Source organism: Phlebotomus papatasi, chromosome 2 (genome assembly GCF_024763615.1).
Source record: "Phlebotomus papatasi isolate M1 chromosome 2, Ppap_2.1, whole genome shotgun sequence".
NCBI classification, from domain to species: domain Eukaryota; kingdom Metazoa; phylum Arthropoda; class Insecta; order Diptera; family Psychodidae; genus Phlebotomus; species Phlebotomus papatasi.
In genome coordinates, this window is record NC_077223.1 from 73,405,885 (window position 1) to 73,424,754 (window position 18,870).

Below are 18,870 nucleotides of genomic sequence, written 5' to 3' on the forward strand. Positions count from 1 at the left end.
TCTCGGCTTAAGTCGTAAGTGTGTCTAGGGCATTATTGAAAACATATTAAGTTTCCAGAATTAGAGATTCTTCTAAAAAAATAATCTCTTCTACAGTAGAGTCTCTCAAATCGAAATCTCTCAAATTCGAATGCCGCGCGCCGGTTGGATTTAAAATGTCAATTGTTAGGTTATTTTTAAGAAATTCGTCTTGTGAATGCTTAAAAATCATATTTCTGTGCTATTTGTATCAAAAATAAATGTCAAAAATACCCCCCAAAGCGTTCGAATTTGAGAGACTCTACTGTAGTTTTTAAGGTTTGGCTTCAAATATCTAAAACCTTTCAAATTAAGATATTTTTCCAATAATTGTGCGATGCCTCTAATACGAGTATCAATAAAATTACAAATCACTATTCAAAATATTTAATAAGAAATGTAACATTATTTAAACTTTTCGAAATATTCAAGGCTTCAGAATTAAAGATTGGGTAATTATATCAAATTTCGGCCAGCTTGCAATTCCGGCCACTTCTTTGGTTCTCAAATTTCGATGAATTTTTAGCTTTTTCATAATCTAGATATTATAAAAATGCAAAAAATAACAAAATATGTCACTTCTACGAACGAGGTGATGTAAAAAAATCTTATGAAGAATTCGGGAAAGCCAAGGAACTAATAAGAAACAAGGTGATCCAAAGCTAATGTCTATATTTTTATTCATTTTAAAATGTATTACGTATGATTTTGGAGAAAACAAAGACGATAAACTAGTTAGAAGACTCCAAGTAATGCTCCTTAAAGAAAGCAAGAAAAAACAATTTATATTAAAAATATAATATTACAATTAGAACTTAAAGATCTCTACACATTGGTAGCAATTTTCATCAAAAAATGCTTTTTAAGAAAATTCCCGTAGTGATGTAGATGGAAATGTTAAAATTCTGTCAAAAATGTAATTTTTGACGAAAATTGGTTCTAATGTGTATACTCCCTAAGACTTTGGCGCTTATATGCAACTATGCCGAAATTTTGTGCAGCTGCCCTAATTTAACAAAAAAAAAAACTGAAACGGAAATTTAAGATCTTGCAACTGATCTTATTGAGATATTTGTATTACAAAAGACTCTCGCTAATTCGGTTCTTTTAAGATCGGGCTACTTTTTAATTCGGACGGCAGTTAAATTCGAAAATAGTTAGTTGACATGTTTCAAGTCTGATTATGGGGATCTCAGTGGCGCAATAGGCAAGACAGTTGGTTTTGGGCGGATGAGATCTCTGAGTCGACTCTCACAGTTGTGAATTCGAGTCCCGCCCATTGCAATACAACTGAATTTTCAGAAAGAGACATTTTCACACGGAATAAAACTTAATAAAAATGCACCCAATACACTGCCTATGCTCAACAACTCCAGGAGCGTGGAAGAACATCCACATCTGCAGGGAAGCCGCTCCTGGGCCATCTACAAACAGACTTAGCAGATTCTTCCAACACGGGATAAACAACAATATAACATGATTACATTGTAATGACCAGCGCACAATAACTTTTGTTTGTAAACTTGTTTTCAAAATTTTCCATGGGAATGAGAGAGATCACTAGATCTAGATCTCACTCACTCTCATTGAAATGTCAAAAACATGTTTAATAAACAAAAGTTATTGTGCGTTGGGCATAATGCTCAGCACACAATAACTTTTGTTTGTAAACATGTTTTCAAAATTTCCCATGAGAATGAGCGAGATGACTAGATTGAGATCTTTTTTATACTCTCATCGAAATGTCAAAAACATGTTTAAAAAACAAAGGTTATTGTGCGTTAGACATAACAATATATCCCCATACTATTAATAATAACAAGTCCGATTGTGATTTGATTGAAGCAAAATATGCTCAAATTTGCCATAATTTTTCTTAATTTCGTTGTGATATTTCAATTTTGAGGGTTTTAATGGAATTTACAATAATTATGAGTATGTAAATTTAACTGGATATGGATAAACAACAAATCGTTACATTTGAAACATTTTCACGCCCTAATTTCTCTGTAATTCAGGTGTTATATCGGTTCCAAATACCGAAATTTTAGAGAGTCTACCGTAAAAGATTATTATTTTAACTTTATCCACGTGATACCCCGTATTAGAAAAATTTGCTAAGCCTATACAAAATTTCTTATAATAAAATCACATTACAACGGTTTATTTTTTATATTTGTATTTATGTTGTTTATGATAAAAGATGAAACTCTTTTTCATTTCGCAGCTTGAAAACTGCTTTCCTGGCACAAAAAAGTCGCAAAAAAAATCTTCAATAAATTCTGTGAGGGGCTTTTTAAGAATCTCAGGAAAGATAAAAAGTTACGGGTTTATTGAACTTTCATATCTCCCTCGTACAAGTTTTTTTTTATTTATATATTTTTTTGATATTTTCTTTTAGGAGACATTTCGGTATTTTTGTCACACTGACTTAACTTTCCAAACAAATCGATTAACTTTCTCACAAGCCTCAAAATATTTTGCCGCTTTTACACTTTTTCTGCAAAAAAAAATCATAAACATCGATAAATATCTGTTATTTGGTGCAAATTGGATAGATATTTCTGGCCACCAAATTTAATAGGAAGAGTGAGTTTTCTGCAAGTACTTTGGAACTTAGACCAAATCGCATTTTATTGAATTGAAATAAAACGTTTTTAGCACGCTTTTATGGATCATACACATAAAAATTAACACCCTTGTGCTATTCAACTTATCATCATGATAATTGGGCACGATAAATATCACCATTTTTGCCTGATTCCAGAAGACATTGTTTGGTGAATTTGGAGGAGTAGAAAGACAGAGTTCCTGGACAAGTGATCAAATGCTTATATCAAATATTTGATGGAATGTTAGTGCTGAGAAAACTTTGGAGTACGATAATTTAAATGGCTGATAAACAAAATTTATTCTAACTTGCGATAACGCGATAACATCCATTTATCGAGCAGGTGTGTAAAGATCTACATGGATTTTTCTGGAAAGCAGATAAATCCTCTTAAAAAAGTCTGGATTAATCATCAAAGTTAGAAGAGTACCCATGTCCGAAATAAAAATTATTGTTGCAGTTTCCCCAGTTTGTGTAATAATTTAATTATTATGGGGAAATCTGGGAAATAGCTACATATACAATTACTCATGAATTTTCTGACCGTGACAATTCTTTTTAGGAATAGTCTATGATTACACTATCCCAAATATTTGTTGAACTAATTAAAATCTCTGTGGTATTCTCCAAACAATATAGTCATACGACTATTTCTTATGATTGCATAATGAACTTTTCAAGAACACGTTAAGCATGATTCTTTTTGAACTAACTCTTTGTTTAAGCGCCTGAATGATTGCAATTTAGGCAATATACGTAAGGTAGGGGAGACTGGGGCAAAATTAGTCAAAACGAAAATTTCAATATTCACTATTTTCTAAAATAAAAGAGACTGAGAACTTGAAATTTTTATCATAGATAGCCTTCATAAACCTTCTTAAACTTGCGAAGTTTCAATGGATTCGAGGAAGGATTATGTAAAATTAAAAAAAATGAAATTTTGAGCCCTATTTTTGGAATATTTGGCTTACAGGAAATATGAATACTGATTAGCTCAATTTAAGCACATTTCTCGTTAAGATAGAGAAAAAATATCTTCGACAAAGTTGTAGAGGAATAAATTTTCTATAAAAATAACCCTATTTGATATTTTTAACGTTTGCGAGAGTTAAACGTCATAAATTATCCGAAGACTGACAAAATTTGCCGCAGCAATTTTAAGAATCTCAACAAAATCGACTTTTAGAAAATGATTCGAAAATCACATTTCTTTCGAGATAAAGGAGAATAGTCTTCTGCAATGCTGTAGAGCAGTAAATTTCCTATAAGAATATGCTCATTATAAAACGTTTAAGTTTTCTCAGAGCTCGTGAAAGAATTGAATATGCGTTTTGACAAGTTTTGCCCCAGTCTCCCCTACGTAAGGCATCCAAATAATTCAAAGGAGCTACACTTGTAAAAACATCTTCATAATTTCTTTTCTTGATTGTTGATTTTAGTTTAAATACATTTAAAATTTCTGCAAAAGCTTTGGCCATGTTTTACTTATGGGAATATTTTGTTTTATTTCAATGAAGTACTAAAAAATCGCTTCTTCTCGAAGATTTTAGAACTAATTATTTAACATTTTTGATCATGAATTTATACTGAATTAAACCTTTGAAAATCGGTTCAATCTTGTAATGGAACTAATTGGTCTAACTTTACAAGTATAAGTAAAAAAAAAACATTAGACCGCAAAAAATCAGAAATTTATTCATATTTCTGTTATATTCATAACATAACCTTAGATTTTATAAAATACAGAGGATTTTGAACTTTTTTTTTATGTCAATAGATATTTAACAACAGTTTAATAATAAATTCGACAAAATGAAATATTTACAACTCTTTGACACAGACTGATAAATTTTCTTATTTATCTTAGCGAGTATATTTGAAGGTTATATTAGAATAGGTTAAAAATATAAGACAAATATTCCAAGTTTTGGTCTAAAACCTAAAAGCAATTTAAAGCAAATTCATTTCATTTTCATGAAATGAATTTGCTTTAAATTGCTTTAAATTTTTCATGAAATGAATTTGCTTTAAATTGCTTTTAGGTTTTAGGTTTAAAGCAAATATTAAAAAAAAAGGAATCTATCAAATTGAAAAGGTTTTATATGCTATTTTTGAGGTTATATTCAACATAACCTCACATTTAAAAGCACTTTATAGAAGAATGGGAAAAATAAGACCCATAAAGAGGACATACTACTCACCATGGTTGATTATAAATTAATCTGAAGTTTTTCTTTTTTTAGTTTTTATAATCTTAAGGGGTTACATAGGTCTCTCAGGTCAAAAAAAATCATTTTTTTATTTATTTTTTATTTTATGGTATAACATTTGAAAAATATTTTCTGAAAATTTAAAGTCAATCGGAGTAAAACTCTCGGAGGTAGAGCAGTGACAGTTTTAGTTATGCATTCCGCCCGCGCGCGCACATAGAACTTTAAACGCGTTTTTCTCAAAACACCGTTTTACAAGGCGGTTGTCAAGATTACTGAGAGTCTACTGAACCGATCTTTCTGAAAATTTTACATAATTGTTTTGAGAAGAATAATCTACTGTTTGAACGAAGCATTTGCACTTTCTTTAATCAGAACAATTTTTACAATACAAAATGTGTTGAAAAATAGGGTAAAATCGATACTTTTTTTACAAAAACATTTGCCAAAAATCCAAATTTTGTTTTTTTTTTCAAAAATCCTTCGTTCATCCAGGGGTCCAACTACTCCTCTAACAGAGTATATCTGGTTTTTTGATTTCAGATGAACCTACTGGGAGAAATCCTGCCTACCTTAAGGTCTGTTTTTTTGAGGAATGGTTCCGAAAATCAGCTACCAACGGTCGAATTTTCAAAATTTTTAAAAACAATTTTTTTTTAATTTCGTTCTATGTTACTCTTTCATATTGGAAAAGTTGGAATTTCTAAAATATTATTCGACACAATAAATTATTATTAGAAAAAAGGCCTATTTTTTGACCTGAGAGACCCATGTAACCCCTTAAAATAAAAATTTTGTTAAATCGATAAATCGACGATCAACTGAGTGTTGTTAAAAGTTTGTCAAAAATGTGTTTTCTGTAAAAAAATGTTGGAAAAAGTTTTGTCAAATTGGTGAATAACATCATTATGACAAAATTTTAACCATGTGTTATGATTCATGTTGAGTTAAAGTTCAACCTTGTGTTATGATTATGTTAATGTGTTTTTATTTCACAGCATACAAGTCATTACCCAATACCTATCATATGCATATCGTGTATTGACACATTCTTCAGTTCGATTGTTTACATTACTTTAGATTTTTCGGTATTCAAATGAATAAATTGGTGCAATGTATCTTCATTCGGGGGGACCTACCGTGGCCGCCGGGGGCTCTCGTGGCCCAAGCATGTCACGCTTCTTCTGCTGTGAACTACTTGGACCACAATCATCCCAATACTCAATCAGTTTTTGGTAACAAAAATCTCATAACCATGGAGGTGTTCAAGGTATGCATGGTATGCATTAAGTCAGAGGTTATGCTACAAAATGCTTGTTTTGTATTTTCTTTAACCTCAAATTGATAATATATTTAATAAATTGGAATAAAATTTACTCAAATCGCTATAAGAGAAACAGTTCTTTTATTTTTTTTTTCTTCTTTTAGGTTCCAACAGATAGCGCTTTGGAATCCTTGAGCCAGACCCTAAAAGACTTAGAAGTCGACCATAAACTTTGGACTGAACAACCAGAGAACATCAAAACATGCCTCTGCACTAAAATTTACCCAGAATCTTTTGTAAAAGTTAGTGAATGGCTCAATATTTCTAAAATTAAAGCTGAAAAAGTTGTTTAACAAATTTATTTGTAATCCCAATTGTATAAAAAAAATGACTCCTGTAAACCGCTATTTTTAGTTCCAATATTTTCCTATAGGTAGCACCACCATTCCATGCATTGACGTCCTATTCGTCTGTTTTTCACTCATCAGTTCCACTTTTTGCTCTTGCCTAAATGTCCAGTCTTAACACCGATTAAAAAAGTTGTGCTCGTGAAAATTTAGTAAGTTTACTTTTTGTCCTGCACATGCAGGATCTCACGAATTTGCTTAGCAGCATCTGAGAGAGCTTGCACGAATTCAACGCCATTGCGCTTCGATCGATAAGTTGTGACCATGGCGCCCAGCATATCGTTGTCAATTTTATAGCCGATTCCATAGCCATCTGGAACCACTGGCCCAAATCCTCCGATTTCAAGAGCTGGCGATGACAGAGTGCTAGTTGACAGGATATTGTGATTAATTGCACCATAAGCAGTATCCTTGTAGAATTCAGGGATCAATCCGTCTTTCGCAGCCAGATAGCGAAGTACAAAGAGATGCCTATCGAAACCTTGACCCATAGCGGCTTCTTTGGTGAGTTTGGTATGCTTGTCTGAACACTGGCGCAGTAGTGCCAATTCCTCAGGTCCTGCATGGCCCTTGGATGCCAGCAAATGCTGACAAAGGGCTCTGGTAGCCATTGTAGCTGGCCTAACTGTCTCTGTACGGCCACATCGAAAGGCTGCTGTGCTGCAAGACTCATAGGTGGCAGTAGTGCCGCCTCCAGAAATAAGTGCATACGCCAATTGAATGGTCAATTGAGCCACAGCGTCGGGACTCACTTGGACAGCCTTACAGTGTTTTTTCCCAACATCTGACATCATGTAGTTGACATCTAGGCTATTTTCAACCTCTGAATGGTTCTTCAGAGCCGTCTCAATCCCCGCTGAAAGATGAAATTTACAAGTTTGAAGATTTAAGAAATGAGGTTATGTAGAGGAAACTTAGTGAATCATGCTTCTTCGAGCCGTTAGCAACTCTAACCTTTAAGTTTGTCATCATAGTCGAAAGATAGTAGCTCTGTTGCTCCTTCATCATTTGCAGAACCTTCCATATCATCCGTAACTATTGGCTGTGTGGACAGTTCTTTGTACAGTTCATTGAAGTACCGCAGGACAGCAACACCATCCCCCCAAGAGTGTTCAAAAGTTATGGCTGCCCTGGTGTCCTTACTCACAGTAACCGAGAGTGACTTGTCAAACCATCTATTGCTGGCATTGCTGAACAGATAGTCCCTGACACGGCAAGTAACATCCTCCGGACTGTAGCTGATATCATCGAGGCACACGCATAGGATTCCTGAATCTAACAGCTGCAGATTCCTACGATTTCTCTCAGAAAGGCCTTCGAGGTGCTGTCGGAATTCAGCCCACTGGTTCCGATTCTGCGTCGTCATGATACCCAGAGGATGCTGAGGTGAATCATGGGCTTCTGACGTGGCCATGAGACGCCGGACACGCCCAAGAATAACACTAGGAGACTCGATATTGCCTAAAACCATAGAAAATATCTTACAGCTCATATTTTGAGGATAGGAGTCCCGGTAAACTAACCATCTCTATCGAGGATATCCAGTCGATAGATGTTGCCCCTTCGCATTATCACAACATGTTGGGGATCACTAGAAGCCCTGAAGATCTTGTCTTTGCCTTCTTGGGGAATCCTGGTAGCAGAGAAAAGTCCCTGGTACTGTGACATATCCAGCGGAAAGGCTTTGAAGGCATAGGAAACATAGGTGGCTCCAATCTGAGGAGAAAGCTTCACAGCAGTCTTCCAGAGTGCTGAATCAGCTGTTTGGGGATTAAGGTGAAAGACTTCTGGAGCCAAAGACTGTGCACGGAGGGCTCTCATAAATCTGGCGCTAGTGATAAGGATATTGGCTACCTGAGTGGCCACAGAAGCCCCTGCAGCTGGAATTAATTTCATCCCAAGTAGAGGAGTATAGTTGACAGGCAGTGGAGCCCTATCACTGAGGTACATCTCAAACCAGGGTTCAGAGATGTAGCTAGTGTGCTTATTGGCACTGTCAACAGCTTTCAGGCGTACTTGAAGCTCCTTCCCAGGTCCATTCTGGAAATCCTGCGCGAGTTTCGTTGTAGTTGCATGGGCTTCGGGCGTCAGGAGAGTTTGCTGGGCTTCGAGATAGCGTGTGCAGGTGGCTGAGAGCTCAGGAATGGGTAGTCGAGGCAGAGATGCCTGGAAGTGGAGCATCGGAACAGAGCTGCGTTGGAGGAATTGGTAGTTGGAGTGAGGGAGGGTGGAGTAGAACCTCCCAGAGGCACGGGTGAACGTCTTCAGTAGCATGGTTCAGAGTCAACTGCTGGTAATCTGGGGATCAGACAATATCATTCCAGTAAGATTTTCTGGGTTAATCCTCTGGCGATAGCACTATGGTGGAGATTGTATCTACATTTGACAGCGAAACTGGGGTTCAATTATTGAGAAACCCGCTTCCTATCAATCGAGAGAACGTCTCTCCGCTTCGGAGGCATGTGCCATATAAAAGAATTCACTTACTAATCGAAATATTATTGCTCCTCTAAATTGGATTTTGATACAAACAGATACAACTTAATTCCACTTAATTCACATCGTGCAACATCAGAAATTGCAAGAGGAAAGTATTTATTCAACCGGAATCGGAATCGGAAAGCTGTAGGGGCTCAAATAACTTACACACAAATATCCCTTCTAATTAAAACATTTTATTTAAAATTGTACTGATTGATTAGTACAAAAGCCAAGCTGGAACTGACTCAGTGGCGGAGGAAATGCTTAGCCTCGCGGCATTCCTCTGCATCAACTGTAATTGGCGCAAGTGCCATGTAAAGGAATTTGCGTATTAATCAAATATTCGCGAACTGGACTTTGGTATGAATGAGTTCGCGACGCGACAAAGCGATATACGATAACACAGCGAATGCAAAATTGAAAAAGCACGGCTTATTAGCTTGATAACTTTATTGGAACGTACTTACAGTTATTGGCTTAATTATACACTACCACTACACATTCTGCTTACTTTACAAAATACCTACATAAAGCCTAGACAGGGTGCATCACCACAAAATAACCTTGTTCCAGTTATTAATTGATGAGTGAAGGACCACGCCGGATTTGGGTGGGTTCCCTTAACATTAAAATTAAATTAAATCGTCCACCACTAAACATATCTATAAAGGCTATAAAGTATATAGAGAGCATATAATGCAATATTTTAAGGCTCCGCCGCGTTAGGAAACGAAAAACTTTTGGGACTCTGCAAATGGTCATTGGGCTCTCACATTTCTAAATATGGCCCTGGTAAGAAACAAAATTCATATCAAAAACTCCAGAAGAAAAAGACAAACCAAGAATCATCAAGGAAGCCATGATTGAATAAAAAGAATGATGACAATCTTATTTGGAAGAAGCTACCTGTCTGCATGAGATACCCCACTCTTGCCGCTCTGAATATGGATAGGGAAGTGAGCGTGTATTAAACGCTGTAAAAGAAATGCAAAATGGAGACATTGAAAAACCTGAGGAGATGAAATCAAGTTTTATTAAAAAAAAATTATCGCCGACTTATGAAAGTGGTAGACTTTCTGTCTGTGTCAGAGTTTTTATCGTCCTAGCAGGAGTTCACATTTTTTGTGTAATTTATTAAAAGTAAATTCGCCATCGGTCTTAAGGCCATCTTAAAAATATTTTCACTGAGAACTCTACATACTGGACATAATTCGTCAGCTAAATCAGCATTTGTCGTAACTTCCTTTTGACAACTTTTCAGGAGACGAAATTTTCAGTTCAGCTTTATTTTTCTTGAAAATGAGCCCCGAATACGATACTTTTGAGTCAAAATAATAAAAGTGGCACTAATAATCTTTAAGTTAACTCGAGAAAATCTTTATAAAATGATTTAAAAGGTGAGATACTGAGATATATGTCCAATGAATCACAATAGGATTTTATTGTAACTTCCATCGTTTATAAAGCCGTAACTTCCAATGTATGGAGATCTTGGAAGTTACGACAATTTTCAAAAATGCATTATATCAATTTCAATGACTAGTGATAATAAGTGCCTTTATTTGACTAAATTAATCAATTAAACTCTTATCCCTGTCCCTAAAAGCTTTCGTTTCATAAATTTTATTAAATAAATGTTGTGCGTCGTGTCGCTTGTTTTGTTTTGAATTAATGACAGATGGACAGGGATTTTTTCTTTCTTTTTCCTCACAAATATTGAATTAAAATGATTTAATGTTGCATTATTCGCACTGTCTTTCGATATTTGGGTGAACGTTTTAATGAGAAATTTTACATTTTCGCTGCAAATTACAAGCCACGCAAACGAGCAAAAGAAGTTACAGTAGAGTTTCGCTATAGTCCATATTTGGTTTCAAATTTGACACTTAGGTCGCACTAACAAGGGAAGGTCTCGGACCTTCGGACGAATTTCTTTATGAAACTTTGCATATTACCTAATTTGGGCACGACAAATACGATGGTGATAGTAAGAAACCTTGCAATTTGTTGTGTCACCCGTTACAGGGGGGGTGTTTGGGGGACAAAATTCACATTTTTGGCTGTAGGAGCCAGAGGGTTGAACATAGCGACTTGGGGTCTTCGGGTGACCCCCCCATAAGTTGACCTTGGGAATCTAAATATGACCTTCGTTTTTCCCCCACCCCTTCCCTTTCCCTAAAAAACACGTTTTTTGTAATATCTCGAAAAGTACTCTTCGGATAATTTTCATTGGCTGATATGTTTTAGACCTTGTCCAGACGGATATTTCGTCCATACATGCCAATGACCTTGAAAAATTTCTTCATGGTGTTTTTCAAGGTCAAATGTACTACGCTAAAAAAAATCACTTTTTTCACACAATTTTATTAAAGTATAATTTTTTAAGAACCCTAATCGATTGCTTAATCAATATAAGCCAATTTAAGCCACTTTAATTCCATTGACACGCTTTTGACATTTATATATATTTCAAACCCAAATGTCATTTTAAAAATATTTAATGTCTACCTACACCTAATATTTGATTTTGACTGATTTCCTGAAGTAAGACATCATGGTAATGAAATATTCATGAAATTTGTGAAATTTATGAAATTTATGAAATTTTATGAAACTTATGAAAATTTACTGGATAATGTTTTAACGACTGCTAAAATTAATAATTTTAAATTTATAACATGGATTATCATTTGTAAATTAAATGAAATGAGCTATATTAGGAGAAAACCAACATCTATTACGACAATAATATATTGAATTTCAAGTATATAAAAAGATCTATATGTAATCATGAACAAAAAATGCTACTTTCTGGAAGGCATAATTTTCAAAACTAAACATTTTAAAGTCATACTAAACATTTTTAAAAACTACGCAGATCCATCACAAAACGATAAAAAGTATATTTAAAACAAGTGTAGTTCAAGTATAAAACGACTAAACCTGTCCTACAAATAGCTCAAGTATAAAATGGTTAAAGAAAATGCTACAAATATGCACAGCTCAATCATAAAACGGTTCACTTTGCGTCTAAAAATACGCACATCTTTATCATAAAACGGTTAGGATCGTTCTTAAAAACTAGCATAGCTTGAAACATAGAACGGTTAAGATTGTGCTTAAAAATACGAACAACTGAATCATAAAATGCTCAAGTTTGCGCTTAAAATCACGCACAGTTCAATTATAAAACGGTAAATGCGCTTAAAATCGCGCACAATATTCAATCATAAAACGGTAAATGCACCCAAAATCACGCACAGCTCAATTATGGTTAAGATTCCGCTTAAAATCACGCACAGTTCAATTATAAAACGGTAAATGCGCTTAAAATCGCGCACAATATTCAATCATAAAACGGTAAATGCACTCATAATCACGCACAGCTCAATTATGGTTAAGATTCCGCTTAAAATCACGCACAGTTCAATCATAAAACGGCAAATGCGCTTCAAATCACGCACAGCTCAATCATAAAACGGTAAATGCACTTTAAATTACGCACAGTTCAATCATCGGTAAATGTGCTTAAAATCACGCACAGAGCGATCGCGAAACGACAGATGCGCTTAAAATCATTCACAGCTTAATCATAAAACAGTAAATGCGCTCAAAATCACGCACAGCTCAATTATAAACCGGTTAAGATTCCGCTTAAAATCAAGCACAGCTCAAAAATAAAACGGTGAATCTTAAAATCACGCGCAGCTCAATCATAAAACGGTTAAGATTGCGCAGTAAAAGGCGCATTCTTAACCGTTTCATGATTCATGTGTGTGTGATTGTAAGCGCAATCTTAACCGTTTAATAAATAATCTGTGCGTGATTTTGAACGCAACCTTAACGGTCTTATGATTCAGCAGTGCATGATTTTGAGCGTAATCTTTAGCATTTTATTATTGAGCTTTTGCGCATTTGTGGTTTCATAGTTAAGCTGTGCCTACTTTTAGGCACTTTTACCGTTTTATGTGCGTAATTTTAAGCGCATTTACCGCTTTATGATTGACCTGTGCGTGATTTTAAGCGCATTTTCCGTTTCATAATTAAGCTTTGCGTGATTTTAAGCGCATTTACGGTTTTATGATTAAGCTGTGAATGATTTTAATCGCATTTATTATTTTATAATTTAGCTGTGCGTAATTTTAAGCGCATTTACCGTTTTATAATTGAACTTTGCGTAATTTTAAGCACATTTACCGTTTTATGATAGAGCTGTGCGAGATTTTAAGCGGAATCTTAACTGTTTTATAATTTAGCTGTGCGTAATTTTGAGCGCATTTGCTGATGATTGAGCTGTGCATGATTTTGAGCGCATTTATCGTCTTATGGTTGAACTGTGAATGATTTTAATCGCACTTACCGTTTTATGATTGAGCTGTATGTGATTTTAAGCGCATTTGTCTTTTCACGATCGCGCTGTGCGTGATTTTAAGTGCATTTACCGATGATTGAACTGTCCGTAATAATAAGCGCATTTGCCATTTTATGATTGAGATGTGCGTGATTTTAAGCGCATTTGCCGTTTCACGATCGAACTTTGAGTGATTTTAAGCGCATTTTTCGTTTTATGATTGAATATTGTGCGCGATTTTAAACGCATTTACCGTTTTATAATTGAGCTGTGCGTAATTTTGAGCGCAATCTTGAGCATTTTATGATTCAGTTGTTCGTATTTTTAAGCACAATCTTAACCGTTCTATGTTTCAAGCTATGCTAGTTTTTAAGAACGATCCTAACCGTTTTATGATAAAGATGTGCGTATTTTTAGACGCAAAGTGAACCGTTTTATGATTGAGCTGTGCGTATTTGTAGCATTTTCTTTAACCATTTTATACTTGAGCTATTTGTAGGACAGGTTTAGTCGTTTTATACTTGAACTACACTTGTTTTAAATATACTTTTTATCGTTTTGTGATGGATCTGCGTAGTTTTTAAAAATGTTTAGTATGACTTTAAAATGTTTAGTTTTGAAAATTATGCCTTCCAGAAAGTAGCATTTTTTGTTCATGATTACATATAGATCTTTTTATATACTTGAAATTCAATATATTATTGTCGTAATAGATGTTGGTTTTCTCCTAATATAGCTCATTTCATTTAATTTACAAATGATAATCCATGTTATACATTTAAAATTATTAATTTTAGCAGTCGTTAAAACATTATCCAGTAAATTTTCATAAGTTTCATAAAATTTCATAAATTTCACAAATTTCATGAAAATTTCATTACCATGATGTCTTACTTCAGGAAATCAGTCAAAATCAAATATTAGGTGTAGGTAGACATTAAATATTTTTAAAATGACATTTGGGTTTGAAATATATATATAAATGTCAAAAGCGTGTCAATGGAATTAAAGTGGCTTAAATTGGCTTATATTGATTAAGCAATCGATTAGGGTTCTTAAAAAATTATACTTTAATAAAATTGTGTGAAAAAAGTGTTTTTTTTTAGCGTAGTATATTTGACCTTGAAAAACACCATGAAGAAATTTTTCAAGGTCATTGGCATGTATGGACGAAATATCCGTCTGGACAAGGTCTAAAACATATCAGCCAATGAAAATTATCCGAAGAGTACTTTTCGAGATATTACAAAAAACGTGTTTTTTAGGGAAAGGGAAGGGGTGGGGGAAAAACGAAGGTCATATTTAGATTCCCAAGGTCAACTTATGGGGGGGTCACCCGAAGACCCCAAGTCGCTATGTTCAACCCTCTGGCTCCTACAGCCAAAAATGTGAATTTTGTCCCCCAAACACCCCCCCTGTAACGGGTGACACAACAAATTGCAAGGTTTCTTACTATCACCATCGTATTTGTCGTGCCCAAATTAGGTAATATGCAAAGTTTCATAAAGAAATTCGTCCGAAGGTCCGAGACCTTCCCTTGTAAGTCCATGTAATTTTTTAAAATTATCAACGATTTTTAGTATTGAAATTGCTCGACGGCTTCCACTTTCTTTGCGATTGTGGTACTTGTCCTTGCTCTCTTCATTGTGGATCACAATTATCACAACTACTTAATAAAGTTTGCCAAAAATATTAAAATAATTATGCATGTCGCATACTAAAAAACATAACCTAACTTAAAATCAGTGTTTTGAAATCAACGGTCGATAAATTGTGGACTATAGAGCGATGGCCTATAGCGAGACTCTACTGTACTGCAAATACTGATTAGAGAAAATTTTGTATGAAAATTTGTCGTAACTTCCCCAAAAATGGAAGTTACGACAAATTCTGATACATTTTTATTAATTAGGGGCACTCACGATAATTTATGTTTAAAATAATTTTTAATGGGCTTATAAAAGTTTCTTTTTCTCAAGCGCGTTTAATAAACAAAATTACGCCGATTCTAAATATGTATATAAAAAATCGCAAAAATGAAGTTAAGACAAATGCTGATTTAACTGACAAATTGTTCAATATCAGTTACTTAACCTCCTGACCGAACACTATCTAATGTAACTTCTATCAATGCACTTAAAGTATTGTCTTTAAAAAATTCAAGTTTACGGTCACTTTCCAAGTTCTTCAACAATACGGACCATGTGAAAGACCATAAACTTTACGTCATCCGATGCATGAACAAGATTTCCTCTCTCCAGAATCGTCAGATATTTTTATCACTAAAATCCGTCTTAGGTTATCCAGAGATTTACTTTTCCAACATTTAATCACGATTAAGGGCAGAATCACATTGACAGTAAAATGCTCACCGTATTTCGATAATTTACGCATTTTCATTGAAATTCTTACGCAAATTTTTCATTACCGTATTACCTTATGTCATACTCGGAGGCACTAAGTGACAATAATTCAAGAAAATTGAAAAAACAAAACGAAAATGCGATAAACGGTGAGCAAAAAAATGTACGATTAATTTCTGTTAGTTTTTTTTGCTCACCGTTTATCGAACTTTCCTTTTATTTTTTTTCAATTTTCTTGAATTATTTTCACCTAGTGCCTCCGAGTTTGAGATAAGGTAATACGGTAATGGAAAATTTGCATAAGAATGGCAATGAAAATGTGTAAATTAACGAAATACGATGAGGCTACGGCGAGTATTTTATTGCCAATGTGATTCTGCCCTAACTGTGCGTGCAACTGAGCCTCAATCTTATAGAAAGAAAACGTCAGGGAATATCTGGGAGTTATTCACGTATTTTGTGTCATTCAAAACTATACAAAAATCACTTAATTTCTGGTTAAAATTACTGAAAACCTATTTTAGATGATCGAAAGAATCACTTTTCTAACATTTATTGACGATCCACCAAACAAATAAGGCCCCATTCTTGCATAAAGTCAGTCCGGTAGTTAACTATCAGGGAGTTTTTGGTGTATTTTGATTGCGTTAAAACTATTAAAAATTGACTTAATTTCGAGTAAAAATCACTGAAGGCTACTTGCACATGAATCACAGAACCAAGTTTTACCGATTTTGAAGCCCCATTTAATAACTTATGCCCCATTTTCGAAGTGAAATATCGGAGTCCATTTGACACTTCAAAATTAGGTTGTGTTTCATTCTTTTAGCGATTTTAACCATTTCTTGGACTGTTTTCACTAGTTTTTCATCACTATATGTTAGGAAATCACTTGTTTTAAGTAATTTGAATGTTATTTTTCATAAAAATTTAAGAAATTAGCGAAAAACTAAGAAAACGTGGGAGCATCCCGCATGCAAACAACTGAGCATTCTAAAAACTCGCTCGCACTTCCCTATCCATATTCAGAGCCGCAATGGTTCCCTATGACATTTTACACGCTGCCCGCTGATTGAGAAGTTCAGTAATTGAGCTTCAGTGTGAGATTTTGTGTTTTGACGTGCTTGGTGAATCTCCAGCCAAAAAGGAGAAGATTATGCTGAACCATGGCAACTGGCGAATGCATCATCGATTGGGGGAGATTCAGCGAATGGATTCACAGTTTTTGCATCGTGACATTTGATTTGGAATTGGGCCAAGCCCTGGAACTCATCTATCCACCTCATGTGACACTGTCAGAGCGCGAACGCACCAATATCTGCTACCTCGCCTTCCCCGACAGCAATTCCGGATGTATGGGGGACACTGAGTACCATGTGAGATTGCGATGTGCTCCAGATGGGGCTCCACCTAATCATTTGACACCCAACCATGTCAATTACAATCGTCACACCACCGATGCCCATCGTGCTGATCCCGGGCATCTCTGGGGCTTTGTCTACTTCCGACAGACACGGGCACCCCATCTGCCCCGCGGCTACTTCCAGAAGAGCTTCGTACTGCTGTCTCGTCTGCCATTTGTCTCCCTCTTCACCCGGATTGCCCATCACATGGCTCCAATGGTATTTGAGGCCACAGACAGTGAAGTTGTGCTCAAAGAGGCTGCCTCTGCAGTGGCGAAATGGCCTCCACTAGCACAGGGACCCGTTGTACTTCCCCTGCTGGCCAGGAAATTCTCAGCTTGCATCGGAGATGGAGACAATGACACTCAGGATGAATCTTGTGAGAGAATTACTTCACTTCACGAACCAGATACTCTTCATGGCCTCCTTAGTCTCCTGCCACACGTTCAACTGCTTTGGGAGCTTGTACTCACGGGCGAGCCAATTGTGGTGATGGCCTCATCCCCAGCGGACTCCTGCCATCTGGTACACTGTCTCATATCAATGATAGCTCCATTGACATACAGCGGTGAGGCTAGACCCTATTTCACCATCCACGATAGTGAATTCCGGGAGTTCACGACAAAGTCCAATGGGGCTCCGGGAGTCATTTTAGGCGTCACAAATCCATTCTTCAGCAAAACCTTGCAACATTGGCCACATACAATTCGTCTCACGGATGCCCATGGACCATCGGGGGGAGCTACCCTACCACGAGTAAAATCAACAGGACGCCTTCTTGAAGCCACACCAGGTGTCTACACTCACTACCGTGCCCATCTCCAGCAGGAACGATCGCTGGTGCGTCAGGTGATGGGCAGAACGGGACGCCCTATGCCTATTCAGTCAGCTATGCTAAAACGGCATCTGCTGGAGCTGACGCAGAGCTTCATGATCCCGCTGGAGAGGTACATGGGTAGCCTGATGCCTCTGATGCGTGATGTATCACCCTTTGGGGCACCACCGACACCACATCACTTCAAACAAGAAGACTTCCTGGCCACACTTCCGCAGGCAGGACCACAACTTACTACGAGTCTCCGGGGGGATTGGGAGGGACTGTACAGACGATTCTTCCGCTCTGGGAATTTCCGGACATGGCATGAACAGCGCCATACCCAACTTACACATGCCCTACATGCCCTCCATCTACAGGCTCTCGCCAGTGTGGACCTGAGTGCATGGATGGTGGGGAAGCATGAGGTAGAAGTGGTGGATATGGTGCTGAAATTGAGGCATAAGATTGCCAGCTGCACAGATGGCGATGATGGAACTCGTGGGCAACTAGAACGTCATCTTCGGGACATTGAACAGAGATTGCCTGAGGATCTGCGATTGCTACTAAAATCCAATTCGCCCACTTGATGCCAGCGTACCGTCAAATGTGCCTTCACCAATCTCCCCCTAGCTCAATCTCATACCCCTGCCCTTGGACTCCATCGAATATCCCATTTTTTTGTACAAAAAACAACACATACTCAAATACACACGTTTTCTACCGAAATGGCTGTTTTTAGTGTTCTTAGGGCACAAATAAACTCAGACTGATCCTCAAGAATATTTAACTTATAAAATTAAGCTCTAAAGGATTAGGAGGAACCGATGCAGTCGATGCAGTAGTAAACAAGAGGTAGTTGTAAACGCTGCGAATGGTTTAAATTTAAATATTAGAATTATGGCCTCTACACACATTAGAGAAATTTATGTCCATATTGAAGAGTTT

The 18,870-nt window shown here is 36.2% G+C and overlaps 3 protein-coding genes across 3 annotated transcripts; 2 read left to right on the forward strand and 1 right to left on the reverse strand.

Annotated features, from left to right (window-relative positions):
- The first annotated feature begins 5,864 nt into the window (after nucleotides 1–5,864).
- Nucleotides 5,865–6,460, forward strand: LOC129804378 (putative peptidyl-tRNA hydrolase PTRHD1). Its single transcript, XM_055851633.1, has 2 exons — nucleotides 5,865–6,109; nucleotides 6,268–6,460. Exons 1-2 carry the CDS (start codon nucleotides 5,936–5,938, stop codon nucleotides 6,454–6,456), a joined length of 363 nt encoding a protein of 120 aa, XP_055707608.1. The 5' UTR covers nucleotides 5,865–5,935; the 3' UTR covers nucleotides 6,457–6,460.
- Nucleotides 6,452–9,428, reverse strand: LOC129804322 (carnitine O-palmitoyltransferase 2, mitochondrial). The gene is made up of 3 exons (XM_055851512.1): nucleotides 8,034–9,428; nucleotides 7,465–7,971; nucleotides 6,452–7,366 (listed from the first exon to the last, which is right to left on the reverse strand). The coding sequence occupies exons 1-3, from the start codon at nucleotides 8,782–8,784 to the stop codon at nucleotides 6,669–6,671; spliced, it is 1,956 nt and encodes a 651-aa protein (XP_055707487.1). The 5' UTR covers nucleotides 8,785–9,428; the 3' UTR covers nucleotides 6,452–6,668.
- A 7,305-nt stretch (nucleotides 9,429–16,733) lies between these two features.
- Nucleotides 16,734–18,651, forward strand: LOC129804330 (protein DENND6A). The gene has a single exon (XM_055851537.1). The coding sequence runs from the start codon at nucleotides 16,872–16,874 to the stop codon at nucleotides 18,510–18,512; it is 1,641 nt and encodes a 546-aa protein (XP_055707512.1). The 5' UTR covers nucleotides 16,734–16,871; the 3' UTR covers nucleotides 18,513–18,651.
- The last annotated feature ends 219 nt before the right edge of the window (nucleotides 18,652–18,870 follow it).